The sequence below is a fragment of the Oncorhynchus gorbuscha genome, linkage group LG02 (assembly GCF_021184085.1).
Source record: "Oncorhynchus gorbuscha isolate QuinsamMale2020 ecotype Even-year linkage group LG02, OgorEven_v1.0, whole genome shotgun sequence".
NCBI classification, from domain to species: Eukaryota; Metazoa; Chordata; class Actinopteri; order Salmoniformes; family Salmonidae; genus Oncorhynchus; species Oncorhynchus gorbuscha.
Genome location: NC_060174.1, coordinates 89915624 through 89938653, shown reverse-complemented (window position 1 = coordinate 89938653; position 23030 = coordinate 89915624). Strand labels below are relative to the sequence as shown.

The 23030-nt window shown below is 41.6% G+C and overlaps 2 protein-coding genes across 3 annotated transcripts; one reads left to right on the top strand and one right to left on the bottom strand.

Moving 5' to 3' along the window:
- The first annotated feature begins 5231 nt into the window (after positions 1–5231).
- LOC124012609 (aquaporin-11-like) lies at positions 5232–7810 on the top strand. Its single transcript, XM_046326427.1, has 3 exons — positions 5232–5946; positions 6250–6366; positions 7167–7810. Exons 1-3 carry the CDS (start codon positions 5352–5354, stop codon positions 7271–7273), a joined length of 819 nt encoding a protein of 272 aa, XP_046182383.1. The 5' UTR covers positions 5232–5351; the 3' UTR covers positions 7274–7810.
- A 5047-nt stretch (positions 7811–12857) lies between these two features.
- LOC124012613 (methylosome subunit pICln-like) lies at positions 12858–22685 on the bottom strand. Of its 2 annotated transcripts, none has more exons than XM_046326442.1 (7): positions 22139–22685; positions 21858–21994; positions 18109–18225; positions 17768–17872; positions 17047–17226; positions 14140–14194; positions 12858–13198 (listed from the first exon to the last, which is right to left on the bottom strand). In XM_046326442.1, coding segments are annotated over exons 1-7 (759 nt in total). In that variant the 5' UTR covers positions 22303–22685; the 3' UTR covers positions 12858–13197. The 2 variants fall into 2 exon arrangements, with proteins under 2 accessions (XP_046182398.1, XP_046182407.1); XM_046326451.1 differs by having other exon boundaries at positions 17084–17226; positions 22139–22541.
- Between the last annotated feature and the right edge of the window lie 345 nt (positions 22686–23030).

Below are 23030 nucleotides of genomic sequence, written 5' to 3'. Positions count from 1 at the left end.
TTTCAGGTAGCCTTCCACAAGCTTCCCACAATAAGTTGGGTGAATTTTGGCCCATTCCTTCTGACAGAGCTGATGTAACTGAGTCAGGTTTGTAGGCATCCTCGCTCGCACACGCTTTTTCAGTTCTGCCCACAGATTTTCAAAAGAATTGAGGTCACGACTTTGTAATGGCCGCTCCAATACCTTGACTTTGTTGTCCTTAAGCAATTTTGCCACATCTTTGGAAGTATGCTTGGGGTTATTGTCCATTTGGAAGACCCATTTGCGACCAAGCTTTAACTTCCTGACTGATGTCTTGAGATATTGCTTCAATATATCCACATAACTGTCCTTCATAATGATGCCATCTATTTTGTGAAGTGCACCAGTCCCTCCTGCAGCAAAGCACCCCCACAACATGATTCTGCCACCCCCGTGCTTCATATTTGGGATGGTGTTCTTCGGCTTGCAAGCCTCCCCCTTTTTCCTCCAAACATAACGATGGTCATTATGGCCAAACAGTTTTATTTTTGTTTCATCAGAACAGAGGACATTTCTCCAAAAGTACGATCCATGTCCCCATGTGCAGTTGCAAACCATAGTCTGGCTTTTTTATGGCAGGTTTAGAGCAGTAGCTTCTTCTTTGCTGAGTGGCCTTTCAGGTTATGTCGATGTAGGACTTGTTTTACTGTGGATTTAGATACTTTTGTAGCTGTTTCCTCCAGCATCTTCACAAGGTCCTTTGCTATTGTTCTGGGATTGATTTGCATGTTTTGCACCAAAGTAGGTTCATCTCTAGGAGACAGAACACGTCTCCTTCCTGAGCGGTATGACGGCTGCGTGGTCCCATGGTGTTTATATTTGCATACTATTGTTTGCACAGATGAACGTGGTACCTTCAGGCATTTGGAAATCGCTCCCAAGGATGAACCAGACTTGTGGAGGTCTACAATTTATTTTCTGAGGTCTTGGCTGATTGCTTTTGATTATTATCCCATGATTTCAAGCAAAGAGGCACTGAATTTGAATGTAGGCCTTGAAATACATTCACAGGTACACCTCCAATTCACTCAAATTATGTCAATTAGCCTATCAGAAGCTTCTAAAGCCATGACATCATTTTCTGGAATTTTCCAAGCTGTTTAAAGGCACAGCCAACTTAGTGCATGTAAACTTCTGACCCACTGGAATTGTGATACAGTGAATTATAAGTGAAATAATCTGTCTGCAAACAATTGTTAGAAAAGTAACTTGTGTCATGCACAAAGTAGATGTCCTAACCGACTTGCCAAAACTATAGTTTGTTAACAAGGAATTTGTGGAGTGGTTGAAAAACGAGTTTTAATGATTCCAACCTAAGTGTATGTAAACTTCCGACCTCAACTGTACATACAAAAAAATAAAATATTGCATAGTTTCCTAAGGACTCGAAGCGAGGCGACCATCTCTATTAGCGCCACACCTTGATTCAGAGAAACAGTAAAATGAAGAATGATTATATCTGATAGAAGTCATAACCAACCAATCACAGCAACTCCAAAGTGTGATATAATACAGGTTATGCAACGGGTGGGTCTAATCCTGGACGCTGATTGGTTAAAACCGCATTCCAGCCGCTGTCTATTCCACAAAGCTACCACCGGGTAAAGCTATGACATTGATATAATAAAATAATAATATATGCCATTTAGCAGACGCTTTTATCCAAAGCGACTTACAGTCATGTGTGCATACAGAAATTCTTATTTATTCTGTTCCATCTCACTGCACAATCCACTGTCTCATCAGCCCAGCAAGACAATTCACAAACTTGTTCTCCACTGTAAAAAGCATCTAGACATTATCTCCAATTTACTTTAGACTAGCAATTGGTTTTCAATAGCAGTGACTTGCATAAACCTTGCTGTCTATCCCTCTTACATTTGCAACATTGTTTCAATATTGAAATTCGAGCTCCAGCTGTCCCATAGTAATGAACGTGTAGGGGTCGGGAGTCAGGACGAGACAGACAGACAGGCAGCTTTTCTCAGCCAGTCATGAATCCGCATTTTTATGAATATATACAAAGAAACTTCATTAGAAAACAGCTTAAACAAATGAAAATGCAGATACTTTGATATTATTCTTGCTGCACTGTTTGATGTGACTGTATGTTAGCCGTAGTTGGCTAGCTAGCAAGCAAGGGATAAGAACATTGCCAGCCAGTATTGCAATAGAACATTTAGAACAAACGACTGGGTTGCGTCCATAGATATAGAACAAAAAGACTTAACGACTGGGTCGCGTCTCTGGCAACCGAACCGATAGAACCAGTAGTAACCCTAAATGTGTGTCAGGACTAGATCTCATTGAAGGATGAAATATTATGAATAAAATCATCAAAATTTAAATTTAAAAAATTAAAATATGTCAATCATTATTTGATTATGTTGGTAACTCGTTGAATAAAAGTGATAATGCCCTCGAAGTTGGTGTTTGGAGGATATAATATCGGCAAGGTTTGCCTACCCTTGACTTCATCTCGGGCCTAACAACACCTGTGCCAATATATCCTCCAAACACCGGCTTCATGGGCATTATCGCTTAATTATAATTAAATACTGTCTTTGTTCATGTGATAGAAGGCAATGCAATACCCAATTACAGAAGCCAACTGGCGACTATGTTTCAGCCAATTACTGGATACAATGCTAGTTTCATAACAAAGGCTATGTTACCTAACCTGCACTTGTGTCATACACTCAGGAGAAAGTGTCTTAGCACAAACTTACAGGCTGTGGCCACCCAATTGAAAGGCAAAATACACACAAAGTAATCCTCCAAAGCGATTAAAAGCTGTGATTGTCTCTAATTGTCCTAATGAGGCCATGACCTCACACAATAACACCAATGTACTGCCCAGTGCCCACCCATTCTCTCTCTGAAGAGAAAAACTAAACTAACAATGCGATCAGTTTAGATGTAATCAACTTCCAAATGGTTTATTTAATAGATTCACACACTTATACAGTACTGTATGTTGGTCTATGTATGGGCACTCAAAAGTACTGTCATGAGTTACCGGTACTGGGTTACCAATGATTCCAAGGAGCATCAGTATCAATTGTGCCTACTGTATGTCATACTAAACTTACTTCATTTGTGTAAATTTAACTCCTAAATAATGAATGTTGTCATTTTTATGAGCTACATTGATAACATTTGACTCCTAAACATTTTCACACCATCGTGGCACTTTTGTTTTATTCTGTGTTGTTGCAGCATTCAACTCACGTAATGTATTGTGCATTTAATGTTTTTAAATATTGAAAACCAAAAATCCATAATAATTTTGTAATAATCGAACCGAAACCAACCAACCTCAAAAAGCAATAATCACTCAGCACTACTAAAGTCACTGATGCAGAGAGCAGACTGGATTTTCTTGAGGTAATGGATTTTCCTGATAGCACGGCGGAGGATCAAAGCACTTTAATAGTCTCCAGTTGGCTAAATGCCCAGAGGCCACTATGTCCACGATCAAACCGTAACACACAAAACACAATTTTAACTCTTGCCATATATTTTGTGCGTTTTCCACAGTTGCATCCTGTCAGAGCTAATAGTGGTGGAGTCCACACCATGAATTGCTCCACAGGGTGGTTGTTGAGGCACTGTCTTTTTCACAGTGTGTCTGACTGGAACATAACAGTTGCTTGCTCACAGCTCAGCCTGATACAGTGACAGCAGAACATCAAGTCCCTCACTGATGCTTCTCTCCTTTGTGTACTAGACTTCTTGGTCAATGATGTTCATGATGTTCTGCTGACAGTGAGGAATCATTTGTGAAGGAGAGTGTATTCTGGGAGATTGTGTGTGTGTGTGTGTGTGTGTGTGTGTGTGTCATATCGCGCACACACTGAACTAATCTGAAACACTTGAACTTGTAGTAAAGCCTTCATAGCGCTGTAGTAAAACCTAATAACGAACTAAAACTATGAATGACAACATGAATTAATCAGAAACACTGTCACGACACAAACATTTCAGGTAGGCATGATCTGCCAGTATTGACTTAGCCTACAGTATACTTGTTTACTCAGTGTTTGCTAACTGTTTGCTAATCCACACAGCATCACATGATACAGTTTGGGCAGTCAATAGTGTTACACAACTAACACCACTGCCTTCATTAGGCCCTGACAAAATACCTAGGAATGAATGGTGTATTTCATCCAGTATGGGGCAAATCCTAGCTTCCACTTACAGATTGAATAGAGCCCTAAATTAAAACGTATTGCAGATTGCAGTATAGAAATGTAAAGGTAATGTTATGATCTGATTGGTCAAAAGACCAATTATTGAAAAAAAGATCAGAATTGGGCCGCTGTTTAAACGCAGCCTGTGTCTCAAATTGACACCAATGCATGACTAAGTTCAATTTTGTCTTACATGGAATTTAGAATTTGCCTCTTTATCAGTAGATTCTATCATGAATACATTAGCAGGGCCAACTATCTTTAGTTAGTGAGGGGTTAGTGAGGGGAAGGAATGAGAAACTTCATAGTTCTTCATACTTAAAACAAGAGGGGTCACTCTTGTTCAAGCAACATACATAAGTAGCTTGTAAAGGATACATTGTATTCTTTACAGAATAGGAATGTATTCCTTTTCTGAACGTTGAATGGAGTTGAGTGTAGCTGTTACATATTATCTGATAGCAAGTAAGCTATCATACTTTTGCAACTCTGGAACATAGTAATTTGAAAAGAGAACAAAAAACGAAACATTGGGTAATACAACAACCGTATAGGCTAAGGCATGTATAAGTTATTTTCTTCAAGAATCAATTTATTTAACTAGGCAAGTCAGTTAAGAACAAATTCCTATTTACAATGACGGTCTAGGAACAGTGGGTTAACTGCCTTGTTCAGGGGAAGAACGACAGATTTTAACCTTGACAGCTCGGGGATTCGATTTAGCAACTTTTCGGGTTAATGGCCAAGCGTTCTAACCACAAAGTTACCTGCCACCCCAATATCAATGGGTATATCATTAATTGAAATTCCATTGAACAGCAGAAAATATCCCAGTCTGTGCTTTAATTATGGGCTAAAAAAAGCCCCTGGAATGGATACAACCTAATAAATAAATCATAGTTGAATTGTGATATGTGGCATGGCTACTTTAATTGTGTGTGTAGTGCGCCCTCTGCTGTTCTTCCGGACACAAATAGTGAAAGCAACTTCCGTTTGTCAAGCTAGCCATTCGGCTCGCGGCGGAGGACTTTGACACATGTGGTCACTGACTACACAGAGAGGTACATTAAGTTACCCAGATGTACGGTTGTTGAGAGAAGCGGAAAAATAAAGAAAAAAAATATTTCTGCGAGAATGACAGACTTGGGGATTTCACTGGCACTATTGGCCACAACAGTACTTCTCTGCGAGGCGACGCGCATACTGATCTCGCGCCTGTTCTCTGGCAAGGATTATGCGATTTACCTAGTGGAAATTGTCTCGACCTACCAGCTCTGTGCATGTACGCACGAACTCAAAGTCCTGGGCGAAGTTGGCAGAATCGAACCGCATATAGCACTCACACTGACTTTCATAATCACGGTGGTCCACGTAATAACTTTTCACGGGGCGTTCGCCAACCCAAATGGTGCTATCGAGAACGTTTACCGCAAGAATATCACAGGGAAAACCGCGGTGGCGCGCATAACTTGTATGTTTATAGGTGGGAAAGCAGCGCAGCTCCTCGTGCCCCACATTTGGTCCTTGGGTCTATCCGACCACCACCTCACGCACAAAAGGTTCGGATTTAAATGCTTCAGTCCCATCAATGGGTCCCTGTTGGAGGCCGCTGGTGTGGAGCTGGCTTGCACTTTCGCTGTCCAAGCCGCAGTCCTCCACATTCATAAACTAGACGAGAGATTCCACGCCCCTGTCATCGCTGCTGTCATTACGTCACTGGTTTACTCAGGTTTGTCAAATTGATTTTCATTATGATCATCGCCACACTGTTTACTAACTCAAAGTATAATAGCCTAGTTATGCTTGTGCCCTCATGTCATCTATACTTTAATTAAACTAATTTAATTTGTTTGCCATTACTAGACTTGGGACTGGGAATGGAATAGAAATGGAGACTTGGATTGTGTGTTAGTGTGCAAGCAGAGAAGGGGGGCATGGGTGTATGTATTTACACTAAACTATATGAATAGGAGAGGAACTATCCTACTGAGATGTCAATTAACTTTCACCCTTTGCTCCCCCCCAATCTCAGGGGGTCATATTTCAGGGGCTGTTTTCAACCCAATCATGGCCTTCTCCGTCCAGTTCCCCTGCAGTGGACACACCTTCCCGGAATATGCTTTTGTCTACTGGCTGGGACCAGTCACAGGTAAAGTACTTGTGCTATTTGCCTACCAGCTGTAAAGGAAATGGAAGCCTGGACAATCAGACTGACAGCAGCGCTCACACTTTGTTCCACTTCGTCATACGTGAAGTGAAACAGAATGTGAGTTGTCGTGATATCGTTCTGTTTCCACTAGAATAGAGAAATGGTAGCCTGGTCCCAGAACGGTTTGTGCTGTACAGACAATATTTGTATTTTACCAGGTAAGTTGCCTGAGAACACATTCTCATTTACAGCAATGACCTGGGGAATAGTTACGGGGAGGTGAATGATCCAATTGGAAGCCTGAGATGATTAGGTGGCCATGATGGTATGAGGGCCAGATTGGGAATTTAGCCCGGACACAGTGGTGAATACACTTTCTCTTACAATAAGTGCCATGGGCTCTTTAGTGACCACAGTGAGTCAGGACGGACACCAGTTTAACATCCCATCTGAAAGACCGTATCCTACACAGGGCAAGGTCCCCAATCACTGCCCAGGGGCATTGGGATATGTTTTTAGACCAGAGGAAAGAGGGCCTCCAACACCATTTCCAGCAGCATCTAGTCTCCCATCCAGGGACCAACCCTGCTTAGCTTCAGGGTGGGATGATGCTGGCTCGTATGCTGCTAGTTCAAAGTCTTTGGTCATTTGCGTGGCAATTAGGGACCAGGCTAGAAAAATGGGTTCTTGTGTAAGACAACTGAGTTTCACCCTGCCCTGGGGTTTGGGACAGGGCTGGACAGAGGAAAAACTTGCTCCCAAGTGTATCTTGTATAATCTCTATCTATCTATATTCACAGGCATGGCAATGTGCATTCTGCTGTTTGACAAAATCATCCCACTCCTCTCTGGGAAAAGCGAAATGGGCGTGGGCATCCCTGTTCTCCAGAAGAAGAAGATACAGTAACATGAGATTATGGCTTTAGTCCTCTGAGTAGGCTCCTTTATATATGATGGTGCCAGGGCGGCCATTAGTATTTGATTATTATGATCACCTTAACATGACTAGGTCTAAGAGCGTTCACACATACTAAGTCTTAACTTTGTGGTTACTGATCACAGCACAAGTTCAATTTATGCTGCCCTAAAAAAAGGGCCATAATATCAGCTGTTGATCAGTAAAACATTTTTACTTAAATTGAAGATTTGATGAAAAATATGCTGAGAAAAGGCTCCCTGGACTTTGTCATTGTGCAATATTTTAGTTATTAGTGCAGGGTTACCTCTAATGGCATAACATGTTCCTGTATGAACCTATCCAAAACTGTCATGACCTCATGAATTTAAATGAACCTTATACTCTGGATGACTACAGCAATGGCATACAGTGCATTCAGAAAGTATTCAGACCCCTTGACTTTTTCCATTGTTACGCTAACCTTTTTCTAAAATGTATTAAAATTGTTTTTCCTCCCCTCAAATCTAAAACACAACACCCCATAATGACAAATCAAAAAACAGGTAGACATTTTTGCAAATGTATAAAAATAGGGAAATATGACATTTACATAACTATTCAGACCCTTTACTCAGTACTTTGTTGAAGCACCTTCAGCAGCGATTACAGCCTCGAGTCTTCTTGGATATAACGTTACAAGCTTGGCACACCTGTATTTGGGGAGTTTCTTCCATTCTTATCTGCAGATCCTCTCAAGTTGTCAGGTTGGACGGGGAGTGTTGCGGCACAGCTATTTTCAGGTCTCCAGAGATGTTCAATCAGGTTCAAGTCTGGGCTGCTCAATGACGTCCAGAGACTTGTTCCAAATCCACTCGTACGTTGTCTTGGCTGTGTGCGTAGTCATTGTCCTGTTGGAATGTGAACCTTCGTCCCAGTCTGACGTCCTGAGCGCTTTGGAGCAGGTTTTCATCAAGGATCTTTATACTTTGCTCCGTTCATCTTTCCCTCGATCCTGACTCGTCTCCCAGTCCCTGCCTCTGAAAAACATCCCCACTGCATGATGCTGTGTTCATCTTTCCCTCGATCCTGACTTGTCTCCCAGTCCCTGCCTCTGAAAAACATCCCCACTGCATGATGCTGTGTTCATCTTTCCCTCGATCCTGACTCGTCTCCCAGTCCCTGCCTCTGAAAAACATCCCCACTGCATGATGCTGTGTTGTGGAAATTAACGTATACTGAGAGAGATTTGGACAATTATTCAAACAATCAATCTTTAACATCGATTCATTATTGCAATAATGAAGCTGGTCGACAGCACACTCTGAAATGTGTGTTGCATAGTGCTTAACCTTCCAGAGGAATCCTGGTTCTTATATAGCTGACACTAAAATGCTTAGTCATGGCTGGTTCCACCCCTCCCATGCAGATCAGAAAACTCAGACACTTTGGGTTCATCTTGTGATTATCTGCACCTGGTGCCGTTTTAACCCACAACCCAGCTTCGTTTCTAATCATCCTTGTATTTGGGCAACTATGAGGGATTTTGTTCTACTCCTCCAGGCTCTCTCAGTTACACCCTCCACATCTTGTCTATGGAATGCAGTCTTTAGGTTTTATCACCAAGTCAAACGGTCATCTCAAGCTCTCTCTAGTTACCATACGCTTATATTAGCTGCAGGGAGCTAGAGTGTAGACTATAAATACATATCATTAGAACATACATGTCCCACTCTTTCAAATATATAATTGTTAAATATCAAATAAATCATGTAAACATGTAATTTCTCACAGCTGCCACCACGCTTCACCGTAGGGATGGTGCCTGGTTTCCACCAGACATAATGCCTGGCATTCAGGCCAGAGTTCAATATCGGTTTCTTCAGACCAGTGTCCTTTAGGTGCCTTTTGGCAAACTCCAAGCGGGCTGTCATATGCCTTTTACTAAGGAATGGTTTCCATCTGGCCACTACCATAAAAAGGCCTGATTGGTGGTGTGCTGCAGAGATGGGAGAACCTTTCCAGAAGGACAACCATCTCCACAGAGGAACTCTGGAGCTCTGTCAGAGTGACCATCGGGTTCTTGGTCACCTCCCTGACCAAGGCCCTTCTCCCCCGATTGTGCAGTTTGGCCCGGCGGCCAGCTCTAGGAAGAGTCTTGGTGGTTCCAAACATCTTCCATTTAGTAATGGAGGCCACTGTGTTCTTGGTCTGAGCTTTTGCTCTGACATGCACTGCCAACTGTGGGACCTTATATATAGACAGGTGTGTGGCTTTCCATTTGAATTCACCACAGGTGGACTCCAAGTTGTAGTCACATCAAGGATGATCAATGGAAACAGGATGCACCTGAGCTCAATTTTAAGTCTCATAGCTCTGTTAGTGTGTAGATTGGAGTACATTTTTATTTAATCCATTTTAGATTAAGACTGTAATGAAACCAAATGTATAAAAAGTTAAGGGGTCTGAATACTTTCCAAATGCACTGTACCATGTTGTTGCTGTGTGACTCTTATACCCTGGATGACTACACCAGTACAACATACTCAATATGAGCAGAATGAAAAGACATGTCCCTAAGGGAAAGGCTATACAGACACACTGGTGCCCAAATTGATGACTTTTGTCTCGCAGCAAGAGCAGTGGCGACAAACATTTGGTTCAGTCCGAAACCTGGTCTCAGACTAGATGTAACATAGTAAATGAAAATCCGAGACACTCAGTATGATAAGTACTTAGCCACCTGGCTAGAATTTGTTTCATACATTTTGCAAATTCAGTGTTTTAGCAAATTATTAACTTAAGAATTGAAATTCATAACATACAAAATTGGTAATGGACATTCAAACATAACATATACTAAAATGCAGCGTCTCGGCTTTACACACAGAATAATAAGAAATTCTGACCACAGCTCAGCAGCAGCTAGTCGTCCTGAGCCCTTCAGCTAGTTTAATGATTGTGGCTAGTAACTTAAGCTAGAATTGGAAACTTGTCTGACTAAGTTAGGACTTGGGAGTTTTCAGAAGCATCCAGTTAAAGAGGAGTAATAGTTTAATAAAAACATTTGAACGTTAGATATTCACTACAATAAAAATTTGCTTTAGTGTAGCCAATCAGGCCAGGGTGACTGTTATCTAGTGAGCAGTGTAGGTAGACTGTTTCACGGTAACATCAAGATGGTTACGACAAATATTACAAGTTAATTCTCACGTAGGCTGCCATCCTCCTCAAAATAAAATCAAGTGTGAGGAAACAAATTGGAGATCGTGACCAAAACAAGTTATTTCTCCCTCGTCCATTGACAAAACAGCACATTCGTTTACAAGGGCTTATCACTACGACTGACAACCAAACCCATGTCTCTACACTCAACTCTCAGCTGCGTGACATACAGTGCAATGCAAAAATAATTCACCCCTTTGGTGTTTTTCCTATTTTGTTGCATTACGACCTATCATTTAAATGGATTTTTATTTGGATTTCATGTAATGGACATACACAAAAATAGTCAATTGGCGAAGTGAAAATTCACTTGATTAAAAAAATGTCTAAAAAAAATTAAACAGAAGAGTAGTGCATGCATATGCATTCACCCCCTTTGATATGAATCCCCTAAATAAGATCTGGTGTAAACAATTACCTTCAGAAGTCACAATTAAATAAAGTCCACCTGTGTGCAATCTAAGTGTCACATTATAACTGCAAAGGTCAGTTTGCTCTTTGGCAGAAAGAGAGAACTCAAAATGTTTAGGCAGACCCGGGCATTACCTTACTGCAGTTACATAACAGTGAGTCTTTGAAATGGCATCCTATTCCCTATATATAGTGCACTACTTTTGACCACAGCCCTATAAGCCCTGGTCAAAAGTAGTGCACCACACACACTAGTGAATAGGGTGCAGTTTAGACAGTCACAGAAAACAAAACAAAAATTCCTCTACTCAATCACTACTCCACTTCTATACATGTTGATTGTAGAATGAATTCTACAATGCTGTTTGGCCAGCAGTACCTCAGTAGCTTTTCAGGCCAAAGAAGAGTATTCCATTTGTTAAATGATGCATGGAGATTGTTTTGTTCTTTAAGAGAGCCGTCTTGCTCTCAGTGGTGATTGTGCTACATAATTTAAAAATAAACTCTTTTTTTTAAAGGACATGAGGATTAGGGCAGCATTTAAAATTTGTCTTTGTATTTCTCGGTATGTCTAGATTTTTATCGGTATGTCTAGATTTTTATCCTAGTATTCGGTCTACGAGCTGCCTCCATTTGTGCTCTGCTACAACTCAGATGGGCAAATGGTACTTCAAATCTTACATAAAATACATTTCAGCTTGTAGGTAGTTATGGAGACAAAGACACTTTTTGCTTTAGCTGAACAGCAGCTTATTTAGTTGAAGAATTGCTAAAGGGGAGGGGGGGGTTGTTCAAAATAAAATGTTAAGATTTAATCAAATCTGATATGGGGATTATCTCAGAATACACCATCACAATATTACCACATATCCCAAAGTCCCAACAGCCATAAGGAGTAATGCTAAAGGATATTGCTTAAAATTATATTGGGCATTTTCACCACTAGAAAACTGTTTGTATAACCATGTTATCGTATAAATTAGTATTTTAATCTCTGGGGAAGGCGGTAAACTGGGTGGAGTGTCCGTCCAGTACAGTTGGCTTTCGAGATTCAATCTCCATAATTGATCATTACAAACTAAATAAACAGTCAACACCGCACAACTTCCTTTACTGTAGAACTTGTTAGCTCAGAATCTGATCCTGAAGATGACAAAAGTATTTTAAGTGAACTCACTTTTGAAGTATGAATTTAAAACAGTTTAAATTGTTAGCTGGTTGTTCAGCAGCCTCCACATTATCCTGCATTTTTTAGAACTAGTGGAAACAGATATCCGTTAGCAGTACATTCCAAAGCAGGATCAAAAAAACACATTGGGATCCAGTAGCCTAAATGCAATTTTTCATGAAGTAATTCTACATTTTTAAATTCAACAATGCCTTCCCTCTGATTAAAATGCACACTGTGCAGAAAGTCTAGAGAAGTCTATTTCTCTTCTGATGGAGAAGGAACCAATCAAAAGAGCAGAGGGCTGGGATGGTGTTTGGGTGCCGAGTGGCCACTGTATTTTAGCATAAACCCTCTCCCTCTGAATCCATTCTCTCTGTGTCAGTTGTCAGTAGTCAGTCGCCCCCCCCCACACAAAGCTGCCTCTTTCAACAACTGAGGGGGGTGTAGAGTGGCTGGGCAGTGTGGGCATCAACCCATCCGGAAGAGAAGCAGTCCTACAGAAATCCACACCATGCCACTGAACCAGGGTGCCAGTTGGCAAACAAAGTATTTTCAGCAAACAAATGTTGTTAAGGCTCTAGAGCTGGTCTGTGGCAGCCAACTGAACATCCCACCAGCATTACATCTCAAATCCTTATCCTGCAATTTATCACTTGTTACACGCAGGTTGATAAGATTTACAAGTTGCTGTTTGAAAGTCTCTGCTCATTTCGGATGACAGATTATTTTCGACTACCAATGCATCCACTCTCGCCCTCTCTCTCACACACACACACACACACACACACCTTGCTTTATACAAAACCAAGTTTTATTATTTGAACATACAAAAGCTCAAAATAAATCTGCTGGCTGGTCTTTTGTCAGTAACAAAAATGAAAACACTTCAAAAAAGTGACAGTTGTTATTTCTACTTCGAGGCCTATTGTGACGTGCCAGTAGAGATTAGCCTTGTGAGACTTAAAATTATTTATCTGTACTCATTCAGAGACCCAGTGCCTTGGCACTGCCTGCATCTGTGTTACGCAATCAGACCTTTAGGCCCCCCCACACTGCGATTCCACCCTAATGCCCCCGTTTTCAAAAAGCTTTCGGTCAGGAGGGTGCAAACAAGGGCCTCTCTGTTCCATCTGCAACACAAGATCACATTTCACATGGCTGATTAGTGGCCAGCAACTGGACCTGACAATGGTGACATCATGGCTCATTATTAGTCCAAACAAAGCTAAAGAAAATGACTGCTTAAAAACATGTTATAGGTGGCCTTTAGGTAAGGGACTGGAGCGTGTGTCAATGATTAAATCACACTGTAAAGTCTAGCGGGAACCTGTGCCACGGGTGAATGGAAGGTGGAATTTATCAGTTGCAGGCTAAACTAGGCAGTCTGCCAACGAGCATATTAGAACTACCCAGCTTGATTACAGTACAGGGATCGTTAGCACGACGCACGGGAACAGAGCCGTTCATAATCACACTAAATCATTTACAACAGCATGGGAGTAGAGCCAATTATGAGCCCAAATAATTGAGGCATAATAGCAGTGTTTCCCTAACCGCTGTTCAAGGACAACCAGTCGTTCCACTTAGTCTATTCCAATACTAGCACACCTGACACAGCTAATAACAGAGCTTTGACTAGTTGAAGCAGGTGTGCTAGGGATGGAAACACTGAATTATATGAGTCAACCAGCTGGAGAAGTCTTCCATGTACAGTACCGGTCAAAAGGTCAGACACTCATTATATGTGGGAACTCCTTCAAGACTGTTTGAAAATAATTGCAGGTGAAGTTGGTTGAGAGAATGCCAAGAGTGTGCAAAACTGACATCAAGGCAAAGGGTGGCTACTTTGAAGAATCTAAAATATATTTTGATTTCACTTTTCTTTGGTTACTACATTATTCCATGTGTGTTAATAGTTTGTCTTCACTTATTCTACAATGTAGAAAATAGTAAAAAAATAAAGAAATCCCCTGGAATGAGTAGGTGTCCAAACTTGACTGGTACTGTACTTTTAATTGTCCAATAAAAATCGAATCACTATAACCTATTCCAAGGAGGGTGAAAGTCTTACCAATGATCAACGTTGGCATCTTCAAACTGTCCTGAGACCCCTACTGCACCAGACTCTGGAGGTGGAGAGGAAAGGTAGAAGTCAGAAGTATTTCATGAAACTTGCCCTTCTGGACACCTGGGTCATGTTCAGAAGTGCAAATTGTAGCAAAATGTTTTGCAATGGAAAGGGAAAATGTGTTCATTGGATAAGGCCGTACCTCCCCGTTTCGCTCCATTCAAAAATCTTTCCCTACTGAAAATGACACTTGCCTAACATTAGGAACACCTTCCTAAAATTGAGTTGCGCAAACCCCCCTTTTGCCCTCAACGCGGCCTCAGTTTGTTGGGGCATTTACTTTACAAGGTGTCGAAAGTATTCCACATGGATGCTGGCCCATGTTGACTCCAATGCTTCGTACAGTTGTGTCAAATTGGCTGGATGTCCTTTGCGTTATGGACCATACTTGATACAAAGGAAACTGGAGAGTTAAAAACCCAGCAGTGTTGCAGTTCTTAACAAACCGGTGCACCTGGCAACTACTACCATACCCCGTTCAAAGGCACTTAAAATCTTTTGTCTTGCCAATTTACCCTCAACATACACAATCCAGTAACATCAATAAGGGATCATAGCTTTCACCTGGATTCACCTAGTCAGTCTGCCATGTAAAGACAGTGTATGAGGTACTGCAGATATAGAGGGAATAGTGTGGCTCAGTTGGTAGAGCATGGTACTTGCAACGCCAGGGTTGTGGGTTTGATTCCCATGGGGGACGAGTACGAACAAATAGTCAAACGTATGCACTCACTACTTTAAGTTGCTCTGGATAAGAGCCCCAGCTAAAATGTAAATGTAATAGGAACAATGAAATATCCCTGGAACAATTTGAAAATATCCCATAGTAAATAGGATGTAATTACTGTATTTTTCCCCAGAGGAAACTTCCGTTATACCCTAGTTCAGTGTTTAATAAACTTGAGTACCAGTACCCCAAACCAGTTTCACTTCATTTGAAGTTATTCCAGCATGAGAACTGGTCAACAAATGTAGTTGATAACGCAAGTTCAACAAAAGTAAGGCAGTCTGAATGGCTTCCTTCTTTAATGTCATCAGTAAGCAAATACATTCACATTACTTCCTCCATGGTCATAGTGGGAATCAATGCGTGTTTACAAACTATCATATCTACTCCTTTCAATTTGCCAAGTGTGGAATGTCGTACACCTATTTACCTTATAGCCTATGAGCACGGCACAATAATGCACATTCCTCACTCTTGCTGTTTAACCTATGGGCTCAAGCTTGCAATTATCACCTTTCACGCTCTCAACCAAATCGTGGGATACGTTTGTCAACTTACCCTTTGATCTCCTCTCACTTCCTGTTTTTCAGTAACAGTTTTACAACCATCCACACACCCCAAGGATAATTCCTGAGACGAGGCTATGACCAAAACTATTTTAATAAATATTCCTATTTCACTTTGTCACTGTTCATTCAGTTATGCAGTTCATTTGAGGAAAGGCTAATTAATCAAAGGCTTGACGATTAGTTGACCAGTTCATGGTATCAGATCAGCCATGCTAGAACTGGAATAGTTCAAATAAGTGGAATATAATCAAGAATAGGCTGAGGATACACTAGCTACCCTAAGGTCACAGACCAAAAAGGTTAGTGTCGGGTGTCAATTGCACTCCGATTCAGAAAAGACAGGCAGCAGCATAGCAAAGCTAAGCTTTGTGGAACCAGCAGCATTGACCTATAGAATTGATGGAATCCATGCAACACAAGTGCGCTCCGCCATCATGTTTCAAACGCCTCAGTCACAACTTATAAATGTATATAGGACATTCGCTGTAGCATAACCATGACACTACACCCCGCCCGAAACGGAATGGAAGCTTGTGTGCCAAGCTTGTAGCGTCATACCCAAGAAGACTCGAGGCTGTAATCTCTGCCAAAGGCGCTTCAACAAAGTACTGACTAAACGGTCTGAATACTTATGTAAATGTAATGTTTTTTATTAAATGTGCAAAAATGTCAAACTTGTTGCTTTGTCATTATGGGGTAGTGTGTGTAGATTTGGGGGGGGGGGGGGACAATTGAATCAGTTTTAAAATAAGGCTGTAACAAAATGTGAAAGATCAAGAGGTCTGAATACTTTCCCGAATGCACTGTACATTAATAGTTGTACTTGTGTGCTAGTGCTTTAGCTTCTATTTTATTTTTACTGGACTGCTGAACAAGCCTTGAAAACAGCTGAATTATGCTGCTTTTCTTAACCCTTAACACTCATGAGAATTGGCCAAAATCATGGACAATTAAAATGTTTCTTACAGTAGAAATATGAAAAGCATATGCATAACCATGGTAGAAATTTAAAGTGAACCGTCTGGAGATTATTAGGAAATTAATAGATCAAAAGTTGAGGACAACTGTCCAGCTGACTAGACAATCCAAATATTACTTAATTTTGTGCATTTTCAAATCTGTACTTTCTGCAGGATTTGTTGATAACGAAATTAATACATTCAGTAACATAAGGGCTACTTCAAACAATAGTGAAATGAGTCGCTATTCCTTTTGGAATTCGAGGCTAGCCTACTGATGGGGTGCTTAGTACTGTTTAACTAAAACGCTGGCAGGAGGTTCAGGACGGCAAATTGATTCCCTTCAATAATCTAATGCTGATGTGTGTCGCTGATGTTTCATGTATCTTCAGAGCATCTTGCATTGTTCCAGTCCTACCACAATGTCCACCCCCTAGGACCTACTGTTACCCAAATCAAGTCTTCATTAGGCACCAAACAGAAAGACTGAAATGTTGGACTCATCTCCTTTTTCCATTGCATACCCTAATGAACACGACCCATGTACGTATACAAAGCAATGCAGACCCCATTCCAATGTATTTCAAGCTCATACCATTGCAGCATCCCGTTGGGGTGTTCTCGGGCCTTACCCCGGCCATGCAGTGGTGTTTCTGGGATGCAGAGTCGGCCAGCATCCCCTCCAGTCTTTCCAGGGTGGCCTGGCCCTCCAGGGTGAGCTGGGACAGACCCTCCTCAAAGTTGTAAAATGTGGGCAGGTCTATCTGACCCTGTTCTGTGGGTGGGGAGACAGGAGACTGAAAGGATAGTCAAATGCCCACATAGTTGACATTGGGCGCCCCAATTAAAGTATTGTGGGACTGTAAAGTTGTGGTTTTCAAAAAAACAATTTTTAAGAAAAAATTATTTGGGGGGGGGGGTAACAGTTACTTTATGCGTTAAGGCATGGTATTATACAGAAGATATATACTTTGGTGAAAGTTAGCCAACTTGAATTAATCTTTTAGCACTGACAGTCCAACAACCGGAATGAGAAATTAATGTGTATCCTTATACGGATCTCAGAACAGTTGTCAAGGTGTCGATGAGGTGCACTGAGGACATTTGGGCATGAAATATCAAGTCTAGATGACAAATTAACTTATTTCTTGACGGCAAGAAAGATGGGTTGTGTTCATTAGTCGCCAAAACGGCAAGAAGACTAAAGCAGGGAGGGACTACCTTGACTTGTCCAATGGGAAAGGTTCAATTGTTTCCAGTGCAAAACATTCTGTTGTGTGCCCTAATGAATACTGAACATGGTCAGGCTCACTCACCAGCTTCTTCAACGTCGTACTCATCTCCCTCAAAGTCAGAGTCGGAGTCTTCAGGGTCAGGGTGCAGGGCCTGGCATTCAGAGATGGCTGAGAACATGGGCTCCACTGGAGGGTGGAAAACCAACTCAAGGTATTTTGGAAAGTTGTCCAAACCAACCCTTTCCCCAAACCATACATTTATAGCTGTAAATCTGACCATCAGTTTGGTCCGATCTAAGTAACGTTCATTTTTCAAATTTAGCTCAGGCCAAAATAATATCTATTACGAGTCCAAATATGTGCTGATATAGCTCACTATACGGTGAAGTATGCATGAATGGTATTCCAAAGTACCCACTTACAGGTAGCCTTATCACTGGGCACAAAACGGATCTCTGTAACAGGACTTATGGAATCAGCGTCGCAGTCATCATCAGTACTCTCATTATCCTCTTCCTCCGCACACTTCTCACAGTTACCTGGGGGGGGGGGGGGGGGATTGTTAGTCTACATTTACACAGGGAGCCCAGTTCAGATTTTTATCCCTTAATTTGTCTCTTGACCAATCAAAACAGACAGATCTTTTGCTACTAAAAATTGGGCAAAAGATCAGAATTGGGCTGCCAGTATAAACGCAGCTATAGAGTCAGAAGTGGAACAGAGCTCAGTTGCAATTTCATGACACTCACATTGTGGCACACTTGCATATACAACTAGGGCTACTTGTGAGTGTATTCTCCCACACAGAGCAGTGGAAATGTGTTCTCTAGCGTGATGAATTACGCTTTACCATCTGGCAGTCCAACGGACGAATCTGGGTTTTGCGGATTCCAGCAGAAAATACAGTGCCAACTAAAGTTTAGTTGAGAGGCTGTTTTTATATGGTTCAGGCTAGGTCCCTTAATTCCATTGAAGGGAAATCTTAACACTACAGCATACAATGACATTCTAGACAATTCTGTGCTTCTGACTTTGTGGAAGGCCCTTTCCTGTTTCAGCATTACAATGCCCCTGTGCACAAAGCGATGTCCATACAGAAATGGTTTGTAGAGAACAGTGTGGAAGAACTTGACTTGCACAAAGCCCTGACCTCAACCCCATCGAAAACCTTTGGGATGAATTGGAACGCAAACTGTGAGCCAGGCCTAATCGCCCAACATCAGTGCCCGACCTCACGAATGCTTGTGGCTGAATGGAAGCAAGTCCCTGCAGCAATGTTCAAACATCTAGTGGAAAGCCTGCCCAGAAGAGGAGAGGCTGTTATAGCAGCAAAGGGGGGGGGGGTACCAACTCCATATTAATGCCCATGATTTTGAAATGAGATGTTTAAAGAGCAGGTGTCCATATACACTACATGACCAAATGTATGTATATGGGTAAGGTGACTAGACATCAGGATATTTGAAAGAGTAGCAGCAATGTAAATTAAGATTTTATGCCAGTGTGTTTGCATAGTCAGTATAAATGTGTGTGCGTGTTGTGTGTTGAGTGAGTGTGTAGAGTTCTACAAATGTGCATAGAGAGTGTAAAAATAAAATTCAAGGGTCAACTCAGAGAATGGCTACACGGACTGTTCGCTATTTAGCAGTTTTATGGCTTGGGGATAGAAGCGGTTTGTGTCAGACTTGAGGCACCAATAATGCTTGCTGTGCAGAAGCAGAGAAGTCTTTGTTTGGGTGGCTGGAGTGTAACGTTTTTTTCTGACCTTCTTGTCACACTGCCTGATAGAGGTCCTGGATGGCAGGGAGCTTGGCCCCGGTGATGTACTGGGCTGTCCGCACCACCCTCTGTAGCACCATGCAATTGAGGATGGTGCTGTTGCCATACCAAGCAGTGATGCAGCCAGTCAAGATTGCACTCAATGGTGCAGTTGTAATTTAAGGATTTGAGGGCCCTTGCCAAATCTTTTCAATTTCAAACTTGGGGGAGGGGGGTGTCATCGCATGCGAGTCCTTAGTGATTTGGACACTGAGGAACTTCCCCTGCAGCCCTGTCGATGTGAACGTGCTGCCCCCGTTTCCTGTAGTCCACGATCAGCTCCTTGGTCTCACTGATGTTGATCGAGAGCTTGATGTCCTGGCACCATACGGTCAGGTCACTAACCTCCTCCCTGTAGGCGGTCTCATCGCCAGTGATCAGGCCTACCACCATCAGTAAACTTGGTGGTGCTGGAGTCATGTGTAGACCGCACAGTCGTGGGTGACTGCTTATAGCTTATTCTTTCAGTAGTAAATTACAGAGGTGGGACCAAGTCATTGTTTTACAAGTCACAAATCCCAAGTCCTAAACTTTGAGTTTGAGTCCTAAACAAGTCATGTGCTCCACAAAGCGCAACTCAAAGAAAATGTATTTCATTTTGATCTTACACTACCTATACAACCAAGTGTCCAACATGCAAATGGAACAATATTTTACATACATTTAAAACCATTTTCCCTAACAAACAAGTGTTAAGGTGGCCAAGCGGATTATGAATCTAAGAGCACTACAATCAGAGTTACCTGGCATTAATAAAATGAAGTTTCATTTAAAGTTCCACATTTTATTAGTCGTATGTACAGGATACACATGGTATACACAGTCCAATAGAATGCAGGTTCCTTCGACAATGCAACATTTGGCACAACAAATTGGCATAAGTGAGCAAATGAAATCTAATGACCTTGGCATGACCTGAGACATGAAGCAAAAACACTGCTTATTGTTTAGTCTCAGCAGCAACTCAGATGTAAATAAGCTCTCAAGAGCATCGGATGTCCGAGCAACCGTGACTGGCAGCTCGCCCATCCGCAACATGACAATGAGCCTCTCTAGGGGGTTAAAACGGGCCATTCAGCATCGGGTGAGTATGTGTGGGATGAATGGTGGCTGTTCCTGACAGGACAACCTGGGCTCAAGAGTATTTTCTATTATTCTTGACGGAAATCTAAGGGATTCCATTTAGTGTGACACATTTCGTATGGTATGTATTAAATGTGTGGTTGTCCATCACCCATTTCATATGATATGTTAAAAATTTGCTAAACGTAAAATATTTTACACATTTTCCTAAATGTTTGATATATTACGAATTCTAGCTAGCTGGCAAATATTAGCTAGGCTTTATTGTTAAGGTTAGGAGTTAGGTTAAAGGGTTAAAATGCTAAAGTTTTCCGTGATAAAATTTGAATTCACAACCTTTGGGTTGCTTGGAGTCTGCTTTATACGCCCACCCATCCACCCTAATTTTGTTTCTGTGTAACAGTATAACTTCAGACCGTCCCCTCGCCCATACCCGGGCGCGAACCAGGGACCCTCTGCACACATCAACAACTGACACCCACGAAGCATCGTTACCCATCGCTCCACAAAAGCCTTGAAGAGCAAGGGGTACTACTACTTCAAGGTCTCAGAGCAAGTGACATCACCGATTGAAACGCTATTTAGCACGCACCACCGCTAATTAAGCTAGCAGTTTCACATCCGTTACATCTGCATTAAGTAACCAATATGTCTTATGTAACCATACCAAACTAATGTAGGTATCCCGGGTTCACGTTTACTATGCTACGTCTAGTCTGAGACCAGGCAGGACAGGAGGCATGCCAGTGTGACTCAGATGTTATTATGGTGAACGATAAATGCTTTTGTATGTCATTTGGGATGTTTTGAGAGTTGCTTTTATGAAAAAGCATTAGTCAAATTAAGTTGCAAAACGTTTTGGCTGTTGCAAAATCGTGTGCAATGGAAACTGGTTATGTTAACTTTAGGAACCAAAGAGAAAGAAACTGAGTACCCTTCCTGAATTTGTCTTTACTCCAAAAGTAAAACGCTTTGTAACTTAAGGGTTTGTTGCAAAACGTTTTGAAACGAAATAAGAATAAATTAATACACCCTTACGTGTGTGTACAAAATGTAGGCAATACAGTCTGTGTTTGCATGCACCCGACTGAAAAACCGCAACGTTTTCGAGCATAATTGTATACAATAATAAGGTCTATGTACAGGCTCAACTTCTCATAACATGCCACTCGCTTCAAACTGGCATGGCCTCATTGCACTTCGGAAAGTGAGACTATTCTGAATACACTGGAATTGAGAGAAAGACAAAGTATATTTGGAGAAACCTCACCGTTGAGATTGGTGTTGACCATGACGTACAGGTGCTCTCCTGGGTACGCGGTAAAATCGCATGAGATTGCATGGAGACTGATTGACGGGTATTTCAAATTAAACCCCATTCCAGACCCATCGAACCATGATACACATCTGGGGAGAGATTAGACAATGTAATTAAAAATACATTTTACGCACTTTAGGTAGCCAATATGAGGAAAGGCCTTTGTCAAACACATACTATTCGATTTCAATCAAATCGCGCAGTTTATTGATGAATAATCTGAAAACACTCACGTTTCTGCAATGTACAGAGTTCCTGGTCCAAGCCCTTCGCCATTCCAAACAGCGGTGATTTCACCTTGATTGTACCGTATTCCTTCACTTGGAGGAGATACGTTTTTCAGATTCACCATCGTGGCTTCCCTGTCCTCCCAACCCGCATGGAGTGAATTAAACATGTTGATCGGATAGTTTCCACCTATCTGCAGATTTATAAACAAAGATGTATGATGTCCGGAGAATTTTGAGGTTACTTGGACAATTCGGTTACGAGAATGACACTGCGCTCCTTTAATTGCCTTGCTGTGTTCTGAAAGTCTTTTCAGACCCCTTTCCGACGGTTGTTTCGGCTTTTCCACACCCGTTTCTGTAGTTGGCGGAGCGTAGTCTAATTAAGATTTGGGCGGGGCAGCCGATTTATCCTATGAGCGCTGTAATTTGGTTGTTTATAAAGTGGGCTAGTTCGTTTGAAAATGCCCAGTGCTCCGGGTATGCGGAGTGTGTGTAGACCATTCCATTGGTACGTAAAAGACCTCTCCAATCAACCCGGGGCACCCGACCATGCAAAACAAATTCGCAAATAAACTATACGGAACTTTAATAACAACAAGGGGTGCACTTGAGTCAACAATCCACCTAAAATAGACAAGTATTTTCCAGAATTGACCTAATTTGACAGAAAGAGGCACACCGATTAGCAACAAAAAAAACTACCTAAAATATTGTTTTCATGTGTTAAGACGTGTAAATAAACCATACATCAACCACACAAGTCAACATTTCTGGAGAAACCAATAGCAACTAAACTTTAATTAATACATCTTTAAGGAAACATGCCCCCTCAACACTTTCACCAGATGTTCTCAAATCAAATCAAATGTATTATAAAACCCTTCTTACATCAGCT